General features: G+C 30.6%; 1 protein-coding gene across 1 annotated transcript in view; it reads left to right on the plus strand.

Annotated features, from left to right (window-relative positions):
* LOC143198751 (uncharacterized) overlaps positions 1-24,178 on the plus strand; it is a 292,680-nt gene that overhangs the window by 210,578 nt on the left and 57,924 nt on the right. The window contains exon 3 of the mRNA XM_076408252.1: positions 12,512-13,944. Coding sequence (XP_076264367.1) covers positions 13,318-13,944 — 627 coding nt within the window. The 5' untranslated portion in view covers positions 12,512-13,317. The remainder of the gene's footprint in view (positions 1-12,511; positions 13,945-24,178) is intronic.

The following is a 24,178-nucleotide window of genomic DNA, read 5'->3' on the forward strand; positions in this document are numbered from 1 at the left end:
TTAGCATAATACATTTTGTATTAAAAGAGATGTCAAAAATATTAATCTAGTCTCTAGACATAAACAAAAGATGTATAACCCTCAATTTATCATATAATATTTTAAATATTTGGAACAAAATTATATATAAATATAATAATAATAGTAATAAAACTTAATAATATAACATTTTCATATAAATATAGCTGTTATATATAAACAGTTAATTGACCTTCATATAAAAAATGATACAAATCAACAACGTAAATTGATACCGATTGACGATGGTGGATATAGGGACTACGTGGAGGGGGTTGCGGAGAAGGGACGAAGCCGCGACATTTTAGGCCGACTCCGGAGGTCGAAAAATAAAAAGCTACTCACGCCCTCCACGTACCACTCCTCAAAAACAGTTGCATGTCAGCCGTATCACGCGACTCCGGCTTTATTCGCCGATAACGGAATGACCCTTTTTACGGCTACGAATGTGTTTTGTTTTTTTTTTCACATTTTTTGGTCGACCAGTTGATTCTATAACACTAATATTGCGTCTATTCACCCTTGTACTATTGTGAAAGAATGTATTGTTTAGTTGTACATGTTACAAAGCTATTAACGTAGTTTTTCTTAAAAATATAATTTAATTATATTTACACTTTTTCTATTACTGTAGTATAATTGTTAATAAAACAACAATATGCATTCTTTATATTTTAACAATTAGGCCATCATCATTAGGCTGTTCTATAACTTCGAAAAGGAAAGGGTGTTTACTATTTTAAAAATTTTATTTTAATATTACATTAAATATGGACTTTTTTCAATATAATTTCAACCACTTCAATACAAAAAAAGCCTACTGATCCGAAATTATATCTCTTTATTTTATGAAAATCGTTTTCCATAAAGTAATTTTGTGAGATTTGAGAGGAGTACGTAGCTAAATATTACAAATAAAATAGATATTGAAACAATTCGTTACTTAATTCGTTCTTTAACTCACTGGTTTTCACAGCGATGTTTTTATAATGCTGCGTAAAAACCGACTCAACGAATTACAACAAATGAGTTTGTTGGGATATTTTTAGTTCTGTTTGGACTGTTTGACGACGGCCAACAACAGTTTGTTGGTATTCGCTTGCAAGCCGTAGAGTATCGATGACATCAAAAGAAATGAATGAAATCGACGAATACGGTGTGAACGAAATAGGGATTCACGCCCAACGAACGTTTGCTCCTAACAATAAATGCGTTTCATCGAGGTCCAACGAATGTTCAGTATCCAACGCCCAATCTCGTTCGTTGTCCTTCGTTGGCCAGGTCTGTACGCAACATAAGCTATGTGAACCGCTACGTTATATTATGAAACATAATTTTTCATCTATAAATGGTGTCATTTTTTCACAAATATTTACATCCAATTTTTCCAAAAGATTATTAGATTAATCTAAAATTGTTATTATTAGTTTGTTAGCAACAGAATTTATTTTACATCCTAAAACCTGCTGTCATAGAAACGAGTGAATGCTACGCCTTAGCCGAGTTTTTTGGTCCAGGATAATGGTAATACACCTAAATATCTACCTGTAATGTAATGTATGTACACCTGTAAAATGTACACTGTAATGAAATTACACAAAAAAATACATTAAATCCGTTTTAATTCCATACTGTGTCCATTATCCGTAATGCGTTTTAAACGCTAATAAACTAAAAAATATTTGAAAATATATATAAAATATATAAATATATATAAAATTAGAAAAAGCTTGCTTATTTTTTATAAAATTAAAAATTAATTAGAAATTAAAAGAGCGTCGAAAAACTAAACATTCACATATTTCAAAATTTGGACTTTATTATTTGAACTAATAGTGATTAATTAGTGATTTTATTTCTAATAAGATGTTAATCTCAAATCTAGCTTCTAAGTGGTATCGTCTTGGATGATCAGTTAAGATGCTTACTCTAAAACAATTTGATTAGTAATTAAAAAAACCAATAAAATACACAAAATAGTTTTTAACTGAATGCATTAACTTGAATCAAGAGATGTTAACTAAGACTTACGTATGCAAGTGTTTAGTCATGGTTAAATGCAACGATAAGAGTTTTTGTATCTTAATGATATATATTTTGTATCTTCAAACACGTGTTCACCATTACACATTTAAAAACGGGTAAATATTTACTGGACACAAAATACGAAAAATATAACTATAAAATTATAAAATGTTGTTATAGTAAAATGTTATTGTAACAATACAATGTTGCATTGTGTTACAATGTTGGTGGTATTGAAATATTGCATGAATGCCTGAATAAACTTTCATTAAAAGTGAATTGTTTTCCTATTTAACACAATACACTATTAGTCAGCAGTGAGACATTATTTGCATCTATTGACCCCATAATACTGTTTATTAAAAAAAAAACGTAGCAGAAAATGTATAATATAATTTACTCAAAATGTAGCAATCATAAATAGCATAACATTAGCATTAAATAATAAAACAAAACATCGACAAACTATTTTTAGCATACATCTAATGCTCTGTATTTTACTAGTTTGTTTCAAAATATCTCGTTGCACTGTGCTTGTTGGAAGCAATCTCCATACTTACAAAATTGATTGCATTGTTACGCCAACATAGATGAATTTTCAACTATAAACATGAAACGACTGCTACATGTTTTCCCACTCTACGATTAATTAATAGACAAATGTTGAGTATAAATAATCTAACAATAAGTTAGTTAAATAATGACATGCTAATATAACACATGGAGCACAAAATAATGAGGAATTGTTTATTGTTAATATATTTGTTTAGTAATCGTATATATTGACAGAATGGTCATATCAATATAAACTTGTATATTACAAATAACAACAATATTGTTGACTCCGATGCTATTTAATAAATATACTAAAAATCGAACATATAATTGAGTATTCAATTTGTTGGTATTTAAACCTCCTATTTTCTCAGGCAGTCGCATATCGAAACATCCAAAATTTGGCTCAGGCAACTTGTTATAAGTTAAGTGTAGTAACATTAAGTTTAGCAAGTCACTAAATTTTCAAATTCTTTTCTAGGAATGGAAATAATAATAATGGATAATAATAATAATAATTCATGGAATATAGAACTAAAACTTTTATATTCTGAATAATTAACGGAGGAAAGTATTCAAATTCTTTGAACAATCAAGTTCATAGAAGGCGTTATTAACAATGCAGAACCTACAGGTTTCATATTCAGGGTTGCCAATACCAATTTATTAAATTACCCAATAATCCAAGTCACCATTACCAATTACCCATATTTTGGAAAAATATTTTCTGATTCCTCACAAGGTCCCGTCAAAATTATTTTAAGAAATGAGACGAAATGAAAGCGTCAACCTTTATAATATGAAATAAAGTGTAATTTTGCTTAAAAAATTAAACTTTCCGCCCAAATTTTTAATCTCTTCTTTTGAGATTGCTTTTCTTTAAAGACTTTACAGATTTTTTTGAAAAAGCCTGTATCAGCAGTCTCCCGCAACGTATTTAAAGCGGAATACTTTATCATCATTATATCATTAATAACCTTCATCTTCAATGTCATGTTCTATTTTTTGTGCTACCATAGATTCATGAAGCGCTGAAAATCGCTTCAGCACTAGCCCCAATTATTTAATTTGAAACTGTTGAGCTTCTGATGGATTTACAGCGGATAGATAGTATCTAGTAGAAAGAAAATAAAGTATCGCCGAAATAAAATCGCTTTGTAGCGTCCCACTTCAATGTAGTATAAAATTTTGAGCATGCTCTATAGAAATCTTTAATAGCAACATCTCCAGCTTTTAATCACGTGCAAATCTAGAAAATGTGTTAAATTGCTGAAGCCAGCGTTTAAAATATAAGCACAGGATTTGACGTGGTTAATCTTCATGAAGGTAGCACACAACGTTTTCAAAATATTTTCTACCTATATTTTCAATTTGTAGAGAATGGATATTTCTGAATGAAGCAAGGTATTGAAATTTATTAGCAATAGAGCTACATAAGACATAAATTCTAAATATATGACAGTGAATTTTCCTCACATAATATCAATTCCCAATCAACAGAAAATTCCTGGCAGATTGGGTAATTCCTCACAAGTTGGCATCGCTTCTTCTATTGCAGTTGTCCTAATACTTCAGCAGTAGTTGCTTTTAATACATACGGCTTAAGATTAAATCTGACAAGAAACAACTACCCAGTCATGTTGTGAATTGTTAGTAATAGCAGTTTGTTTTAGATGGTTCAAATTTAATTTTTCGTAAGCTACCGAATGACGAATGAGAATTATTCATAAATTAACTAATAAAACATTATTTATTATAATATATTACAGTAATATAAATTAACGTATATTAGTTATAAAATGTGTAGGGTTTAAATACTTTTATAACATTTTGTATTTCTTGAAATCTATTTTATTTTACGGTAATAACTGGCAACTTAATGTCACTCCTCATATCTTTCAGTCTAACATAAAAGCACCGCCTTGCTTCTTGAACAGCCGTATCAGTCGCGAGATATAACATATATTATATGAAGTAAGTAAACATCAAATAAGCAGCAAAACTAATTTGATTTTTTGTAATAATACATTATTTTTGTTTCAAACAACTAATGAAAAAACAACGAAATCCCAAGTAAACAAACTGGCCGAACGTGGCTATGTATTGAAATCTTTTAAGTGTTATTTTTTCGACATTTATTTTCTTAAATATCAAAAATTTAAGAATTATGTAATATTATTTATAATATTTATAAGCCTAATTCTCTCGAACAGATTTTAATCTGAAATTTTCATTTCAAGTATACACTCATATCATTTAAGTTTAATATAACCATCAAGTTTTGCCCTTTACTAAAATTATTATTGCTTGTAATAAATTGCTCTTTGATTTTATTATTTTGCACACAAGCTATGAAACAGCATCCGATCAAAAAGGAAAAACGAGATCCCAAGTAAACAAACGGACCGAGCGTGCCTCTCTATTAAAGGCTTTCAAGGGTGTTTGTTCGACATTTATTTTCTTAACAGAGAAAATGTCCGACAATATATTATAAGTAATTTTACACAATTTCTACACTCAGTTAGGGACAAATATTCTTTTTTTTTTCATAAGAATTTAGTTGTTTTTTACATAATCTATGTATTATATTTATATATATATATATATATATATATATATATATATATATATATATATATATATATATATATACACGGAACAGCAAGCAGCAAGTGAATAAAACTTTATTATTAAAATGAGTCATGTGAAAACAAAATGTAGCCAAAACTTAATATCTAGTGATATTTTTGGATGCGTGGCTAAGTTAATAAATACAATTTCTGCATACAGAACGACGTCAATTAGTCAAAGTTCATCAAGTAGCAAAACTTTTAAAATGTTTATAGTGCAGATTTTTGGCCAGCGGCATTATTGGATTTTTTACATGTAATTAGTAGAAAGGCGCTATTTTAGGATACAACATCATAAAATCATGAAATTTGACGCTAATAGATACTTTTAGAGTAAAAACCTAATAATGAAACCAAATTTACCATGTGTTCCGGGGAGCATCTACCAGTCTGTCTAACAGATGTCGCTAGGCTTAAATATGTAATGTAAAGTGATTTTACAGCACGATAACGCGGCATCTCATACGCCATACTCTCCAGAACTTGCCACACCTATCTTTCACATCAATGGGACACACGCTTTCATAGCAGCCTGAAATATTAGCAAAATGCATAGAATCAAATGACCAATATTTTGAATAAATATATTTTTCCATTTTCTTGAAAATTCTGTAGATTTTTTCCAAAAAAATGTAATTACTTTCCGGTATACCTGGTATTCGAACTATAATTCATTGAATAATGTTATAGAAATAATAAAATTATCACAAATTTTTAGAAGCATTAAGGAATGCATGAAGGCTGCAAAAAGGAATATTTTGAAAGCATCACATTAATACTTAATTTGAGCTTATACATAACACATAAATAACATGAGAATATGCTGAATGCTCAAAATCAAGATATTCTACAAGCTTTTAAAAATAAAAAATGATGTTTTACTCCATTGTTTCTTGCCATGAAGCTTATATACAACTTCACGTTCGACAAGAGGCACTAATATAAATATATGCAGGTAGCTTCATTTATTTCTCAAATAGGTGATATAAAGCTACGAATAGGAAAGATAGGAAGCAACGAAAAAAGTTATAAACAGGGTATAATAAGAAGAATTAGTAGTGGTTACAATTTAATTAAGAGTGCAGAATATGACACCCTATTGTCATATAGCTACCGATAACTTTTTTGAGTGCTTTTAAGTTTCGTGTTAATAGGATTCTTATTGAGAGCTATCTGAACATCTTTAAACTATAGAAGGAAGCTATATATAATTAATCACGTAATATCAAAGTACGTTTCATACGTACATATGTATTTTTTAAATGTTACAGTCTAACTGAACTTAAGAGACTGGGTATGTTTAACATTGTTGAAAACTCTAAGACTAAATAAGTCAAAAACTTTTATAAGTGATGATAACGATGGTGGTCCGTCAGATATCAATATTCCAAATATCCCAATATCGTAAATATGGATTTATTTTAAACGAATTAACTGTGGTTACTTTGATGTCAATTACAAAAACGGTCTGAAGGATCAAAAAAGGTCAAGATAATGAATTGCAATCCTTATTAAATGAAAACTCAATTGCAACTCTCAAGGAACTTTCAGATAGCAGTTGATGAATCAATGGTTGTCAAAAGAGGTAAATGGATAGTATACGAATTCACTGAAAATGTCACGTAGAACCGTTTCAATATCACGGTTTCAATGCTTGCCAGACAAAGAATAGTTTTTTGTAGCATATTATGGCTGGCGATGAAAAATAGATTTACAATCTTAGCGACAATCCCAAGCACAAAAAGTCATGGGTTAATCCAGGTGAACCATCAACATCAACACCAAAACGAAATATTCGTTGCCATAAAATCTTGCTGTGCATATGATGGAATCATCAAGGAGTAAGATTACAAGCCACTAAAACCAAATTAAAATATTGCTGCAGATATCTACCTACATTAATTGAACAGATTTAATGACGAATTGTTACAAAAAGACCTCTAAAATGAGTAACAAGCGCAAAGTCACACTGTTGCAGCTTGAATTTTAATTTGCTCTAATCGATGCAGCATAGTTTGGTTGGTATACGATTAAATGAAATTAATGGATGAATGTATATCCGCCAAACCATCATTGTTCTTTCGAGACGATATCATCATGTTACCAGAAAGATGAGAAGAAGTTGTAGAAAATGAGGCATAATATCAATTAAAATATATATTGTACAAATTTACGCTGTTATCCGTGAGTGTTACGTAATTAACACTAATAAACATCTTTCTCTAAAGCAAAATTATAACCCGCAAGATTTTGTACATCCACAAGGCTACGCCGGCATATTATTGTAATAAAATTTCATTAGTAAAATACCATAACATCATTCCTTTTTATCGCATCATTTCGCATTTAAGGGAAACAAAATCAAGTTTTATATTGTAGTAAAAATATTATTACTTGTAACAAATTGCTTTTAGGTTTTATTTTTTACAAGCAAACGATTATATAGCAACACAGCGTCCGAGAAAAAAAGGAAAAACGAAACCCCAAGTAAACAAACTGAACGGAACGAGCGTACATCTCTATTAAAAGCTTTCGAGGCTTGTTTGTTCGACATTTATTTTCTTAAACAGCGAAAATGCTATTTTATGTCGAACGATATCTTATAAACAATTCTTTCACATTCAGTTATGTGTAAAATATTTAAGACATAATAGTAATTTCGTTACTAAAATTATTTTTAAATAGGTTAGTATTAAAAATATATCAGTTACAGACAGAAAATATGAAGAAAAGAACCAAAAAGAATAACATATAAAAACAGGAGAGAAGTGTTAGGAAAAAGTGTTATTTTAAAAAGTATGCCTCTTTAGTTCCACAAGAAAATACGCTATCAGTAAAATAATGTAAAATTGGCTGATTTAAAACAGTCGACAACAACTTCAAGTATTAACAATTTTGTATCAGCATCACATAGTTTGCTTTTCCTCTGACTAAATATTGAACTGATTAAAAGGTATTTTCAAAAACTTTTATTTTCAGTGTTTAATTTGAAAAGATCGACACATAGATTCATGCATCATTTTAGAAGCATATGGTACTACTAACTTGATTTGAGTGGGAAGTGATTCTAATAGCTTAAGAACGGGAGGTGAAAAAAGTGTAGCCCAAACCATGGGGGTAACAATACAATAAATTAAACAAGATTACATACAAACGGCCGTTATCGAGATAAAACGTGATCAAGTGATTTTGCAACATGAAATGTTCGATTCGGTCATGTTTTACAAAATCCATGAGAATCTAGGTAACCCTTCCACCCTATGCTCCAGACGCGGCATCTCCAGAAACTCCCTCAGACTCTTAGAATAGTCAGACAGCACTTAAATTACGAAGAATCTAAATATTAGGTTGTTTGTTTATACTCATTAAAACATTCTTTAAACTCACGCTCAGTACCAAAACTCTATAGCATTTTGTATTCCTATTTTATCGACAATCGTAAGACTCTTAAATTAACCGATTATAACATACTACATTTCGGCCAGTCTACAACATACACTTGAAATAACTATTACCAAAATTAACTAAAGAGTAAATTCCAGTAAGGTAAACAGAAGCATAAAATTAAATGAGGATCAAAGCCATCAAATAAATTACTTCAAACCCTTAACGATTTTATTTGCACAAAAAGGTATAACTGATGGTAACATAGCAACAAATTGATAGGTAGTTGTCAAAATCTAAAAAGTATTTTACTTATAAAAATAAATTTAAATATTCCTTATATATATATATATATATATATATATATATATATTAGGTATTTGTATGTATTCTAAACATTTTTTCAATTTAAAAAAGCATATTATGCAATATATGGTAAATTTAAAAGTCCCCGGACTGACACATAGATGGCGATTAAATCATATGTTTTCCAGTTAGCCCTAATAGATGCGTGTATATATTTAACAGAAGTTTGTGAATTATAGCATTTTTGTGTGAAGAGTGAAGCAACTTTTCTTACTGAGAAAAAAAAGGCTAACAAGGAATTTCTCGTGTTGATAAAATATTGCTTTTTGAAGGGAAAAAATACAGTTGAAGCAAAAACTTGGCTTGATACCGAGTTTCCGGGTACTGCCCCAGGAAAACGAACTGTCAAGGATTGGTGTGCTAAGTTCAGACATGGTCAAATGAGCACCGAAGACGGTGAACGCAGTGGACGTCCAAAAGAGGTTGTTACCGACGAAAACATTTAAAAAATCCACAAAATGATTTTGAATGACCTTAAATTGAAATTGAATGAAATAGCAGACACTCTAAAGATGTCAACTGAATGTCTACATCATATCATTCACGAATATTTAGGTATGAGAAAGCTCTGTGCAAAACGGGTGCCGCGCGAGCTCACTTTTGACCAAAAACAACGACGAGTTAATGATTCGGAGGAGTGTTTGAAGATGATCAAGTAATAAACCCGAGTTTTTGCGTCGATATGTGACAATGGATGAAACATGGCTCCATCATTTTAGTCCAATTCCAATCGACAGTCATCTGAGTGGACTGCACACGATGAACCCGCTCCAAAGCGTGGGAAAACGCAACAGTCGGCTGGCCTTCAAATAATTAAAAATTAATACATTCTTAATCCTTAATTATACTATAATAAAATTAAAATAATATATAAAGGTTTTTATTGACATCGTCAGCTTCTAAATTAATAATTTACTTAACTAAAAACTTATATGTAACTTTAATTTTCTCTTCCCAAACAAATATCCTCTAAAATTAATTTACTAATCTAACAGTTTTATACCTATAGGTTTTACATATTGAATTATTTGTTTCCGAATCTGTTTTATTTTCACTTTGTATTTACCATACCATAAAATGTTTTATATTCAAAAATTGTAACTATGGAAATTACAATTATTAAGTTTGCAATTTTGATGACACCCATGTAAATTATTTCTATTTTATGCATTACTTTACTTGAACTGATCACTGTTAAAAATATATAGCAACCAATTAACACTAATTAGAAATAATTATAAAATGATAATAGTTTAAAACTATATACAAGAAAATTCAATCTAATGAGATTTATCGATATTCAATTCCGTGCGGAAACATACAAACTAATAATATAAAACAATGGGCTCCTTATGAGGCTTTCATATTATTTTATGAAACTAATACTCAAATATAAGCTATGACTAATAACTGAGCTGAACTATCCTCGCGCGATATTACCACATTTATTGAAACTCACCTTGTATGGAGTCGGATTACTGTCAACTCTCGAATCTAAATTTGTATATAAATGTTAAACTCTTAAAAAAAGTGAGCTCCGCAAATCTGCTGCCTGCTGATAAAACTCCCCATAACTGTCCAACAATGTTGAAGTCCAGCAAGTGTACTGACCAATTGAATCAGCGCATTATCATTTTAGAATATTCATATGTTTCACAGCAGCATATCATAACTTCATCATTCCGGGTAGGGATGTAAATAATGCCACCAGCAAAATACCCAATAAGCAAGCAGTCCGGACCGCAGGATTCTTTTGAGGTTCTCCATAAATAAACTTGGCCGTTTGTAAGAATCAATGTAAACGATGATCCATCAGACTATACCATATTCATTCGGATCATCAAATGTGACTTTGATTTTGTGATCCAGTTCATTAGACTTCCGTTATAAATAGTAAGGTAATCCCAACATATCCTACTGAAATTAGTATAAGAAAAGGTCATTTTATATTATAAAATATATTTATGTTTCTTATCAGATGTGTGTACATAATATTAAATGGATATAAGATAATTGATAACTATAAATTTAACAATCTGTATTGTAACAATTATTTATTAGTTTATTATTTTATATTAAATAGAACGTATTTAATTTAAATGCATGTTAGAACTAATTATCAATATATGACATAACAATAAATTATTTTAGATTATTATTAAATATTAAAATAATTAAGTTTCAATTTAATCAATCAAATAGTAATAATTATACTAACATAATGTATGCTTTATCAAATCTCTAGCCATTTATATCTCTAGAAATGTAGTCGAAGTTTTATCCACGATTTGTCCGCTTGGGGTATTATAGTTAATCTACTTCTCGTTTCAGTAACTATGCGATGCAAAAATAAGTTACTTTGATGACGTAAAAACGCCGTTCAATGTATCTAGGCTTTAACTCATAGGTAGCCAATGTATTTCCTTTTTGAATCTTTTCCAAAGCATTTAATAGGTAGGAAATTACTTGTATAGTAACATTTTCTCAATCGGAAAATTCTTACCCAGTTTGGAAAAATCTTCGTCCAACGGTTTCTTCAATTCTACGTCATAAAATTTCGAGATGCTTTTAGTTTTCCAGGTAGAAATACACATAATTACACTAATACATAGATGTGTCTTGTTATCAATCTACACGTTTTAGCTGCATTTTTGCAACTATAATCAAAAGCAAAACTTCCCATAAATAAAACTTGTTAGTCTCAAAACTAGCATTGTTCCCTCACTTTGATGTATATGTGTCTAATTCGCACATATATATTTATCAAGAATTGTAGGAAAATATTTTACCCTGACCGGTTTTCGTTGGCTCCACTGTTTTTAAAACTGCGAGTTTCATTTTGTCAATATCTAATATATTCTACTTATTCGTATGTCAGTCCTTAATTCATAAAAAGAAGACACTACATTGTAAAAACCAATAAACTGGTTAACTAATATTGTTTGACATTTTTTAAGATTAATTTTCACATCAAGACCTACATTCATTTAAAAATTTTTGAGATATAGGAAAATTTGATAATTTGATATTAATACCAAAAATACTATACTCTTTGTATAACATAGCAGTACTATCTTCAGTACTGTTTTAGATATAAATTCGACTCAGAAAGCTCAGTGTATATCTGAGCTCAGAAATTATTGTTAATTTTCTTCTTTATCATCTTTACAGTTTCTGTGGCATAACAAATTATGCCCAGCCCTAACAGATTTATTACTTTTTATATTATAATTTAGTTATAGTTATTATTCTTAGTAGTCCATCTCTAAAAAGTCAAAATGTAATATTTGTTTATCTATAAATTATACTAAAAGCAAATTATAAAAGAACAGCCGAGTGTTATATTTATTTATAATTTATTTTATATATTAGTATTAGCATAACACCATATAAATGCATTATTATTTACTGTAGTTATTATTTTGTATTTTGAAGTATTAATAAACGCATGGCATCCTTTAAATTGCTTTAGCTATATCGCAACGGATGAGGTATGTGCGTCACTCCGCAATTTTTTCATGTTGTTTTTTCAGAGACTCAAAACCATGAATATTCCCAACCACTAATTTTTTACGCCCATCATTCCTTTGTTTCCTCTTCATTTCCATAGGAATTTTTCCCCTTTTTAAAGACTTGAAATTCCTTCTTTACAAAAAACAATTCTCTCTCTCTCTATCTCTCTCTCTCTGTGTGTAGCTCCGTTTTAGTTGTTAGAGAAGCGTCAGATAATTCTAAGCAATACGAAGTCATTAATAAAGCATTCTTTCCTTTACTCATTTAGCCGGTCGTTTTTTCTTAATTTATATTCGACGAAAAAATATAACGTTTCCTTTTAAATAAATATATTTTTCGAATTGTTCCGTTTCAAATAACGAATAAACTCATCAGCTGACAATATAAACATATACCAGTGTATTCTTGTTGTTATGTCGAGTATAATGTTGAATTTTTATATTTTCTCATAGGTGATTAGTAAGTAGTTATAAATGTCTTTAGCGAAAATGTTAAAAAATTGTTTGAATAACGTATTGAAACATAAGAAATCAATTAAGTTTACGAAAATCAAACTGAAACGTAAAAATGATTAGAAGCGAAAATTAAACTTTTCCGTAATTTTATTATTTTCGTGAAACGTATTTTATAGCATACCGTTAGCGCACAAAAGAGTTTCGTACATTTTTTCATTTTTGTATATAAAGCATAGTTATTTTTGTAAAAAAAATAAACAAACAATCTAAACAAGTATCAGAGGGAGTCTTTCTCGAAAGAGAAGAATTGTTTTGAGCGGCTACGGCCGTTTGGGTGGTTCCTTGATCGATTTTCGACCAAAATTAAAACCATGTATGCAGCAGCAGGGGGCGCTTCGCTCGCCAGTCGCCAGGCTCGCCAAAAACAACGCCAACAAAAATCCAAACAGCTGAAAAACGCCCAAAAAGCATCCGATTTCGCTCCGAAGGCCCCCCAAGCCAAACAGTTTCACAACTACACCGATCCAGCGGTACCTCGCTTATCACGCGTCGAACGTGGCGCTTTAAAGCCTCCGGGCGGCAATGAACGCCGTCACAGTACATCCAACTATCTCAAAGAGCCTCATACCAAAGCTCGCATCCGCGAAAGTCCTTCCATATCCATACCCGTCCAGTCCTCGCAGAATCTGCCACAGCTTCCTTTGAGCCCCACGACCCTGGTACAGCAGAACCACGTGGAGCAGACGACGCAGTCGACGTTCTCATTGCAGGCCGGCCAGCTACCCCAGATTTTTGTTCCCGAAGATGCGCCTCCGGAAAGGAGGTGCAGCTTCGTACGTCAGGTGGAGGAAGTCGGTAAACGAGAGGAGGACGTTTTGGATCGTTGCCATCACTTATGTAATTTTGAAATACGTGATGGGCCTTGGGAAACCAACACCCAGTATTACAGCGATATGGAACGGGAGATGTTCGGAAGTTTGGATTATCCATTCTCAGAGGTAATTCATTGTTTTGCAGCTTTACATTTTAAATAGCGATATTGAAAAGGTAAACGAATAGTTTACACCGTTCAACAATATTCAACAATTTTAATTTTGTATAAATCATATTTTTCCGAATGTTGGTTTGTGTATAGTCCCTAAGCTTATCGTTAATTATTTGACGTTTCATGATAAAAAAGTGAGATAACAATTTATTAAGAAAATAAAACAGCTCCGCTCATTGCTTCGATGTTATTCAAAGCAGCCTCTAATTTAGTGTACTAAGGTGTAGGAAAAGAATTCTCCCCATGGCGAGGATTTCAGTAGTCATTAGAATACGAATAGATCGTTAGTGTCTTGGTCGGTCCATCAATACATTTACTTGAAATAAAACACTTTAACTAAAGTAAAAGTGTGTTTTTATCCACACACAAATCAACCCCAAAAAATATTCAGATATAATCAGAAATAATTAATTATCATTAATACTAACCAAGGAGTAACTAGGGAATTAAGAAATTCATGCGGGAATAAGAATTTCATACCTGTACATTATGAGGTCTTCAGCTTCTGTATTATCTATTGAAAGGTTAAATCATTCTAGTTCTACTTTTTAAGAGGTGTTCTTAAATTGAGATGCTCAGTCGTATATTTATAATACAGAGCATATAAATGCTCTTTTTCTTTGATATTACATCTACTAGCATTATCTGTTTTCAGATAATACTTAGAATTAGATAATGCTTTTTTGTAATCGATCGTCTTATTATACTAATAGTTCTTGGAAATATTGACTAGTTGAGTGTAATAAATCAAAAGCTAATTCCATATTAAATAAATATATTCTTGAGACTTCTGCGGTCTCTTAAATCTTAACGCTTGTCTTTCGCATTTTAGCCGTACTTAACTAAAATTAATCGACGTTTCACAATCGTTATATATTGCATTTTCAAGACAGAAGCTCTAATATTGCGGCTTGTCCTCCTAATGAGGTTATCCTATTTAAGCAAGTGCTTGTCACGGCTGAGTGAGGAAGTTATATTTTTTCATGGTCTGTGAAATAATTAAAATATCTAAATTATATGCCAGATATGGTTGGTCTTATAAATCTCAAAAAATCGATAGGTTTTCTCAAAATAACCTTGTTGAGTGACTAAAACTTGGACTTTAATGAACTGAATTTTGTACAACCATCCAGTGTTTAGCCATATATATCATTCATTCATCGTTGATGTTCTTTTATCCGTGTACATATCATTCATGCAGTTTTTCTACCAGACCAGGTAGAACCAGACTGGTTACCGGACTACCTATTTGAAAGTTACTCTGTCTAGAGTAGTCCATGAATCCCACCTTATCATTTTGGCAAGAACAAAGTAGAAACTTAGAACATTTTGGAAGAAGAAGGATTTAGAGATACTCTGTACATAAATACGTGGACAAAAGAACATCGGAAATGTGTGTGATATGCACGTATGGTCCACACAACTTCTACTGAACACTGGATGGATGCCAGGCTCAACCTTTAGTTCCATAAAGCCTAAGTTATAGCTGCTCTACAAATATATTTGAAAAAAAAGCGATCGTGAAGGTCTTGAGACCTACTGACCTACCTAACTATGAAAAATGCCGTAATAGGTACTAATTTAAATAGGATGACCTTATTAAAAAAGCCTCAGAATCAGAGCTTCCGCACCAAATATTCAATTTATAACGAGTGCAAAACGTCATCTAGTTTTAATCAATATACACGGCTCAAATCGAAGAGTCTATAGTTTAAATAAAAGATTTTATTGTTATAAAAAATAAAACAGATTATAGATGCAATAATATAACCGAAATATTAAAACAATAAAGTTATTATTAAAAAATATATTGAAATACTTGATTTAAACGCTATGCATGACAAGTCGCTTTTGTTAATTCTTTTAAATATGAATATCAGAATAATGTCGATGTAAATATCGATTTCAAAATCACAGACAAGTCTCGTTGTTTATACTTTATACAACTTTTTAGATGATATATATTAACGTGAGAGTAACAAGTAAAAGCAATTCGAGATATGGTGTTATTTCCAATGGGATTATATTCCAATTTTCTCCTTTATGAATTATTTACAAGGTTTTTCCGTCTACGGTCTACTCGGTTCAGAATTATATCCGTAGAAGTAAAGGAAATTCTAGTTATACCGTATTGAGAGTCGTTAGATTAATAGCTTGTGAAACCAGAAATTCATTTGACGCGTCTATAATGAAGCAACGTGATTATTTATAATCCGCTGTATATAAGAGTTGAATTGTATACGAGAGAAACTGAATAGCATATGATGTTATTGTTAGATCAATAATTATTATATGACTGCGGCTTAATTGCCAAGTCTATACATTAACAAGACGTAGAGTAAACACTAACAATTTTTTACATTTTGGGTTTACCTGGCGATCTATGTAAAAAATATTTAGCAACCTCATCGTTAAATTCGATGGTTTTGACGTTTCCCTACATAAAATAACAGTTTTTTATTTAGTATTAAATAGTTATTTAGATGAATTAGATAAACGCTCAAAATTTCGATTTCTACATTCATTACTCTTAATGTTTAATTTGAAGAAATCTACTGCTGAAACCTATCAAACACTTTTCACGCGATGGGCGTCTCGAACGATGGAGGAGGTTCACATAGCTCCACAATGATAGCCCACCACAGGGTTTAACGGGGTTGGATTTGACCAAGTTAATACATAAATGCTCAGAACTGGTGGAAAATACTTTTTCAACAACTTCACGTGTTGCTCACATAAATGCAGTGCCTAGAAAGAGTACGGTCAGCAGGAAAGAAAGCAATATTTCTACATATAATTATAAAAGCAACAATAAACAGCATAAGACCTATAGAGGTATATAGAGGTATAAGTCGCCTAACAAATTTTGAGAAGATGTTTATGAAGATCATACAAATGAGGCTTCAAAGAACTCGCAGGAGAAAACCGATAAGATCAGTCCAAATTTAGGCCCAATCGAGGTTGTTTCGATGAAAGAACGTGTTAGATGTGGAAAACGTGCCATTATCGTTTTTATTAATTTTCGGTCTGCTTTCGACTGGACACTGGAAAAGTTTTTGGAACTAGAGATGGCGTTGAATATGATGCTTAAAATTCCTTGGCTGATCTCATGTTCGCTGATAATAGCGCTATATTCGCTGATGCGGACGTTAAGGCATTATCAGTAGCATTCTTCATGATATAGATTTCACTATATGATATGTCTTGATAATTACTGAGAGAAAGGCCAAAGTATTGAAAATTGTCGGATCACCTGCTGTTGTAAATATTAACAAGATTCTGTTAGAGCAAGTGCAGGAGTTCAAGTATTAAAGATAAGTAATACAATAGAATAAGGTGGCATCTACCGGGATCGTGTTAGAAGTGAAGTTATTCGTTTAAGATGTCACAAAGAGTGCAGAATTTAAGAACAAATTCAGAGACGCAAATTACAATGGTTTGGTCATTATGTCGAACTAAAAGTGAAGAGATTCCTCATAGACTAACTACAGCAAGCAGCTCCGAAAAAGACAAGGTCAGAAATCTATTTGAAAAATAAGATACTAGCATTGTCCCAGGCCAGAACTCGTGCGGTCGACCGTCAACTGTGGCGAGATTTTCTGAGGAATATTCGAAGTTATGCAGCACAAATAGCAGCGTATTAGTTAAAAAAAGCTGCTATGTCAAATCCCATTTTTATGTCAATTAAAATGAACGTCCTGGATGACCAAAAAAGTTCGAAAACTTATTGAACGAAAACCCAACCTAAATTCTCACAACTTTCGGACAATTGATTAATCACTTTAGCAATGGATCAATTAACTATTACCGCTACATCAGTATATTAAGACTTATTATTATCATAAAGAAGCGATGGAACAATTTAAATGAAAATAATAAAAACTTTCATTGTCAAAAATGTGTCACAGTTGACACAGTTTAAAAGAAACTTTTTCTCAGGAAATATTACTTAAAATGTATTTTTAGGTGCAATTTTTTTAAATATGCTGTTCAATATAAATTGGTAAGTAATAAATTTAAAATCAGTCCCATGTCACAAATCGATTACAATTGCCTACTTAAGTTATTTCTGGTTTTATCGCTATCCTCCATTGGAATTCAGCCATCTAAGACGCTATAGCGGTCATATTACTTACAGTAAAAAGGACGAAATCCAGTTACTTCAAAGTAACTCGTATGTTCGGCGAGTTGCAAGTTGGTTTTATGGCTTTTCACACGAAAATTACATGTCTAGATTGAAAACGAGATAAGAGGATCTTTATATTTATAACATAATCGCACGAAAAGCAAGCATAATGAAAAATCTATCGTATAAGGACAAGCATCCATTTGCGGCTTTTGTCACAATCCTTACAAGTTGACCTTATAGCGTCATTTCTTAAATGGTATCAAACACAATTTCTAAATATTATGTTAAATACTTTATGTTAACTTTGAAAGTTTCTTATAAGATGTTGTACAACAATGGCCACTATTTCGTCTTTCCTACAGCATCGCAATTAGATCATATGCCAACGATTTGAGACTCAAATTCCTCATTACAGAAGTTGTTGATTAACTAGATATGTACCTAAAAATCAGATAATCAGATATTATCTGGAACCATATAACGACACTAGATAATTTCACCATTAATTTGTATAATAATATTTTGTCACCTTATAATTGATATATATATATATATATATATATATATATATATATATATATATAAAAACACGATATTATAAAATCAATAGTATTAATCAAATAATGTGAAACTCTATTATCTTATCTATGGTCAAAATTCAACCACAATATATTAAATTAATCATGTTTATAATATATCTCATAATATAGTAAAATAACTAATTTAAAAATGATATGTTACGAAAACCTTTTTACAATATTTTCAATATAAAATCAGAAATGTATTTGATATATAACATTGATTAAAATAATACATACCTCTATATTAAAATATTTTTAAACATATTAAAATATATGCAAACTATTTCAAAAACTAACACTCACTAACATTTTTTAAATTTCATTTAATTAAATCTAATTTCCATTAATCTTCAATAATCAATAAAGTATTAGTAAGTATACATTACTACGCCACTAGACATTATAACAAAGTATCATAAGTAAGATTTTTTCAAAGCTGTAACAACTTCAGACCTATATATTATAATTTGTATATTTATAAGTATACATGATCTTCTTTTACTTTTATCTTATAAACATAAGTATGGAATATTAAATGAAGTAATTCATATAGTAATATATTATAGTATATTAAAACAAAGAATATACGAATAAAACAATTTTGCAATTGATATTTGACTTTAACATATATATATATATATTGAAATTGGACACAATTAGGTAATTTATTTTTTACAATTTGGAAATGTATATTAAAGGAATAAATGTAACATTAAATTAACTATTTATTTTCCAAAATTTAAGTCTATAAAGTAAATAAACAAAATAGTTGACGTTCAAAGAATAAAATGTCGTATAGTCACATATTTTATTGCATTAATCATTAAACACCTTAATAGTTATCATTACTTTAACATGTTAACGCTCGGTCATACGTTACAAGAGCTGCAAGAGTTGAGAGTACGCCACTCGAATAGAAAGTTGTAGCGCACACAACGTACTTACCAATCATAGCTCCTTCTGATTGTTACCTATTCAGATAGATACAGCATAGTTTGACTGGCATACAATTTCAAAGTGCAAAAATGGATCGATGATGATGACAATTCATCGTTCTTTTGACGCAGTATCGCCATATTGCTAGAAATATGTGAAAAAATTATATAAAATTGCCAAAAATATTTTGATGAATATATATTGTACCAATTTTTCTCAATGAATGACCTTTTAAAGTGAAAAGAACTATCACAACCTTTGCAAAACAACTAATATTATAATATAGTTTAGAATGTATATTTCCTTATCAAGTCATTTTAATATCACTATATTTTTTTTGTTTCTTCTGTTACTACTTGGGTACATCATTCTTCATAAAATTAATCAGTGATTTCACCCTGATGTATTTACCATATCTACAAAACAGTATTCATTCTCTCATCATACATTCTAACTTAATGCTCAAATATAATTCTGAAAAATTACACGTATTTCTATGCACATAAATCGTTCACACCCTACAATACAACTTCCTACGGTTATATAACAGTGTACGAAGAGATTTTTATATACCTCAATGACCATATCTCTTAGCTTTAAGCTATCTATTGATATTTTCCACACAGTTTTCTGTGAAATAATTGTTTTATATAATAAATAGTACATATTAAATATTGAAAAAATGTTAATATTGAATAAACTACTCACTGTTTTTATACATTTCATATATTTGATCTCTGATAGAGCTAACAACAAGCAGATCTTGATTAGTCACACGCTTCGTATGTTGGACCGGTTTTTTGGTGAATCCAAGATGATATTTTTCATTCTTTGAGATATTTTAATTGCAGTGCCTATACTAATATTACGTGCAGCTGCAATACGTAAAAAATATTTTTAATAAAAACCGCAGCAACTTAATGTTTAACAACAAAAATGCTTACATCTCTAACAAATTTTAAAACAAGAAAAAGTCTCGCTTCGGCATATTTAATCAGAGTAGTAATAAGCAGCGATTTAAAATGTATCGAAACAAACAAAGAATTAAGGCAACGTTTGCTGGTTTATAACCTCTTATCACTAATGTTTTATAGAAATTTATATACGTTTGAGAACATGACGTTTTTGACAGGCTGGTTCAGTTACATGTTCCAACTTATCAGACAGTTGTGTTATCAAACAATTGTGTCTCTTTTTAACTAGAATAAAATGAGAAGGAAAATATTGTCTGATTCTAAAATCAATTTACAAATAGTGGCTAGCAATACATTAAACATATTGATGACGTATGTTCACAGCTACTTTGTATAAACTATATATAAATAACATTAATAATATTAATTTCAACGACTAGAAAGAATTGCACTAATTTATAGAATAATACACTTAATTAAGTGTATTATTCTATAATCAAAATAGTTGATATAATTATATCAACACAAAATATCATAATTGAAATCTCACATTTACCTCATAATTGAGGCGGCTATAATATTCGCGTTCTTTCATCTAATTAAATTTCATATTTATAAACATAATGTTCTTTCGAGCATTTCCTGGATTTTTTCGAGCTACCAACACGCCAAGGAATCGATCCATATTTAATTCAAAAAAAAGGAAAATCGCGTGAAAAGAAAGCGTCAAGTCAATTTTAAATTGGGTATCTGCCAGGCACGACAGTCGCTTTTCTAAATGCATAATGTTTTTAAGAACACCACGGCTGAACTGTCCTTGGCGATATTTTATCGACGCAATTTTTTATTCGTGTTTGCAAGTACATGGTCAATGTTAGGTTCGTGAAATAGTCGAGGTAGAACGTTCTCGGAAATCTTTAGTTTGTCAATAATGAAACTACATTTATACGATTGGCATTATATATATATATATATATATATATATATATATATATATATATAGAACGATCTGTGCCTACCAGCTTTCATAAGAAATCGTAATGTGTCAAAACAAGTAATGATCAGAAGGAATATAAAGTCTGGAGAAAACGGCAGATGGGATGGCAATTCCCCTTTTTATATTTACATGTATGGTACGTTTTCACCGGCTGTGCAATTTGTCTTATAATATGGTCGTACTGAAGAAAAGTTTAGTAGTTAAGGCTCAAACGCATCAACTATATATATTAATTATATATTATATATTAATACATACTAACATCATTTGTTGTAAATCCTTTAAAATATTAATTAAGTGTGTTTTATTTAAAGTCAAGCAAATTGAAAATATATATTTCTTAGTTAGTTTCCTTATTTCTTAATACATCTATTATCAATAAACATGAAATCTTTGATTCTCATGTCACATTCCACTTTTGCATTATACACTAAAATTGGACACTAAAACATATTTTTTTGATATTACACAAGACTCAAATATTGTATGCGAAATTGACTGTAATTGAATAACTATATTAAGATGAAAGACGTTAATACTTATTATTAAATTTACAATAATTGGAATATTTATATTTTAGAGATTAATGTAAATAAGAACTATATATTTCCTCTATGTCTAAAGTTTTATGTATACTTACAGAAAGGAAAAACCATGACTAACATTAATCCAGTTTGCAAATGTCACAAAAAGTGCATAAAAAGTACTGATATAAGTTGGAAAAAAAGGAATTATGATTATCCTTATTCTTCAAAGTGAATTTCAACATTTTTCACTGGAAAACTGCTGATATTTCTGTACGAATAACTGAACTAAGCAAGATAGATATTCCGGGCAAGGTCCGGGCTATATAATGGATGCATAAAATCTTTCCCAAGTTTAACCAAGTTACAAAAATTGTATGTTCTATCTTTATCGTAGCGGAAGCCGATGCTTTTCCTATTTAGTAATTCTCAGCATTTGTTTAATCGCTTGCATTAACCGCTTTAATGGTTCGTAGTAGGAAGTTGAATTAATGATTAGCCAGGTTCAAGTAACTTATAATGAACAATTATATCCTATTCCATAAACACTTCCACATACACCATTCCACAGCAGCACCTTTCTTGTCATCGGTATGGATATTGTAACTATTTGTGAAGCTTTTCCGGGTTTCGCTATCTTTCTCACATATTATTGCCCTATAATTTGTCGTAGCTATATAGGTATAATAGAATATAGTAAATAGGTCGGTCCTTACTTAGTGTCTCTATTCGAGATATTTGACTGATTCTACTTGAGAAATAGGAAATCGATCAAGTGATATAATTAGGTTTTTGTCGTTTCACCGCAACGCAAAATTAACATGGAAATTTTAAGATATTAAGCTGTATTTGCCAGTCTCTAGTGTATTTGTAAATCTTGTTAACCGATAATTTTTCTACAGCGTTGGACAGACATAAATCTTTTACCACGGTAACTGTGTCGTGGGCAAATGGTCCAGGTATTGTTTCTTCTGTTCTACCCTGTTGAACTCCAGCCGAAATAAGTTTGTGTGTGAACTGATGTGAATCAGCAGTTGATAGTAATTCCGAGGTAACAATTTGCACATTTTGTATATTAATCCCAAATGCCGTAGCTGGTGCAAAGCTTGTCAGAATATTGTAGGGTAGTATTTCTTTTCTTTGAATGCCTTTTCAGCAGCCGTTTTCTCAAAAAATTTTGATATCACAGGTAGCAGCGAAATAGGCCTGTAAGATCTAAATTGTTCTGCCGGTTTATCAAGTTTTTTAATCATAATTATTCTAACAACCTTAAGATATTTCAGAACATGGTTTAGTCTCAAACAGGTATTGAATAGATATGTCAACACTGTTATTGTTACGAATTTCTTACCGCCATATTTGTGACGCACATGTTAACCGCTTTAATTTCGTTTTACATCTCTCCGAACAGGTTTTTGCTATACGGAAGCCAAACGACGTCTATTAATATAGATAATTTAAATCTATTTTATTATAAATATATAAATATTGACTTTGAGCAGAGATTGACCAGGATGATGTTCACGTTTAAGATCGAAATTTCTGAAACGAAAGCGAACAAACCCAACACTGTCATTCACTTAAGTACTCATTATTATAAACATTATAAACATAAACATAATTTTCCTTTCTTAAAAATAAAAAAGTTAAATATAAAAATATGCCCTTCTGGCCTTAGAATATCTATCTTGAAAGCTCAACAAATGATCTTTATGCCTAAAATATTCTATAGACATATTCTATATAGTTATATTTGAAACACGCTACTATATGGATTCATTAAATAAGTAATAATCATTAAATAATCTTATATTCCATGAAATATTTGTGCATATTTATCAAATATATCCAGTAAATAGACAACATTAATACTCTAACGCTTTTTATTCAAATCGAAAATATGAAGTCCAAGTAAATGCGTCCCTTTCAGCAAACCACCGAACTACTTACGATATCGTCCGAGATGGATTTATCTATGTGAGACGTGAATGTGAACGAAACGAAAAAGACGAAAAATGAACAGCAGTTTTGATCCCGGATGAAAGATACGAGAGACATCGACGAAGACGAGACCACGATGCCGTTGCAGAAGGTTCTATCGCAACT

The sequence above is a fragment of the Rhynchophorus ferrugineus genome, unplaced genomic scaffold, assembly GCF_030347505.1.
Source record: "Rhynchophorus ferrugineus isolate W39M unplaced genomic scaffold, kcgeb_rfMv2 rfM1, whole genome shotgun sequence".
Taxonomy (NCBI): Eukaryota; Metazoa; Arthropoda; class Insecta; order Coleoptera; family Curculionidae; genus Rhynchophorus; species Rhynchophorus ferrugineus.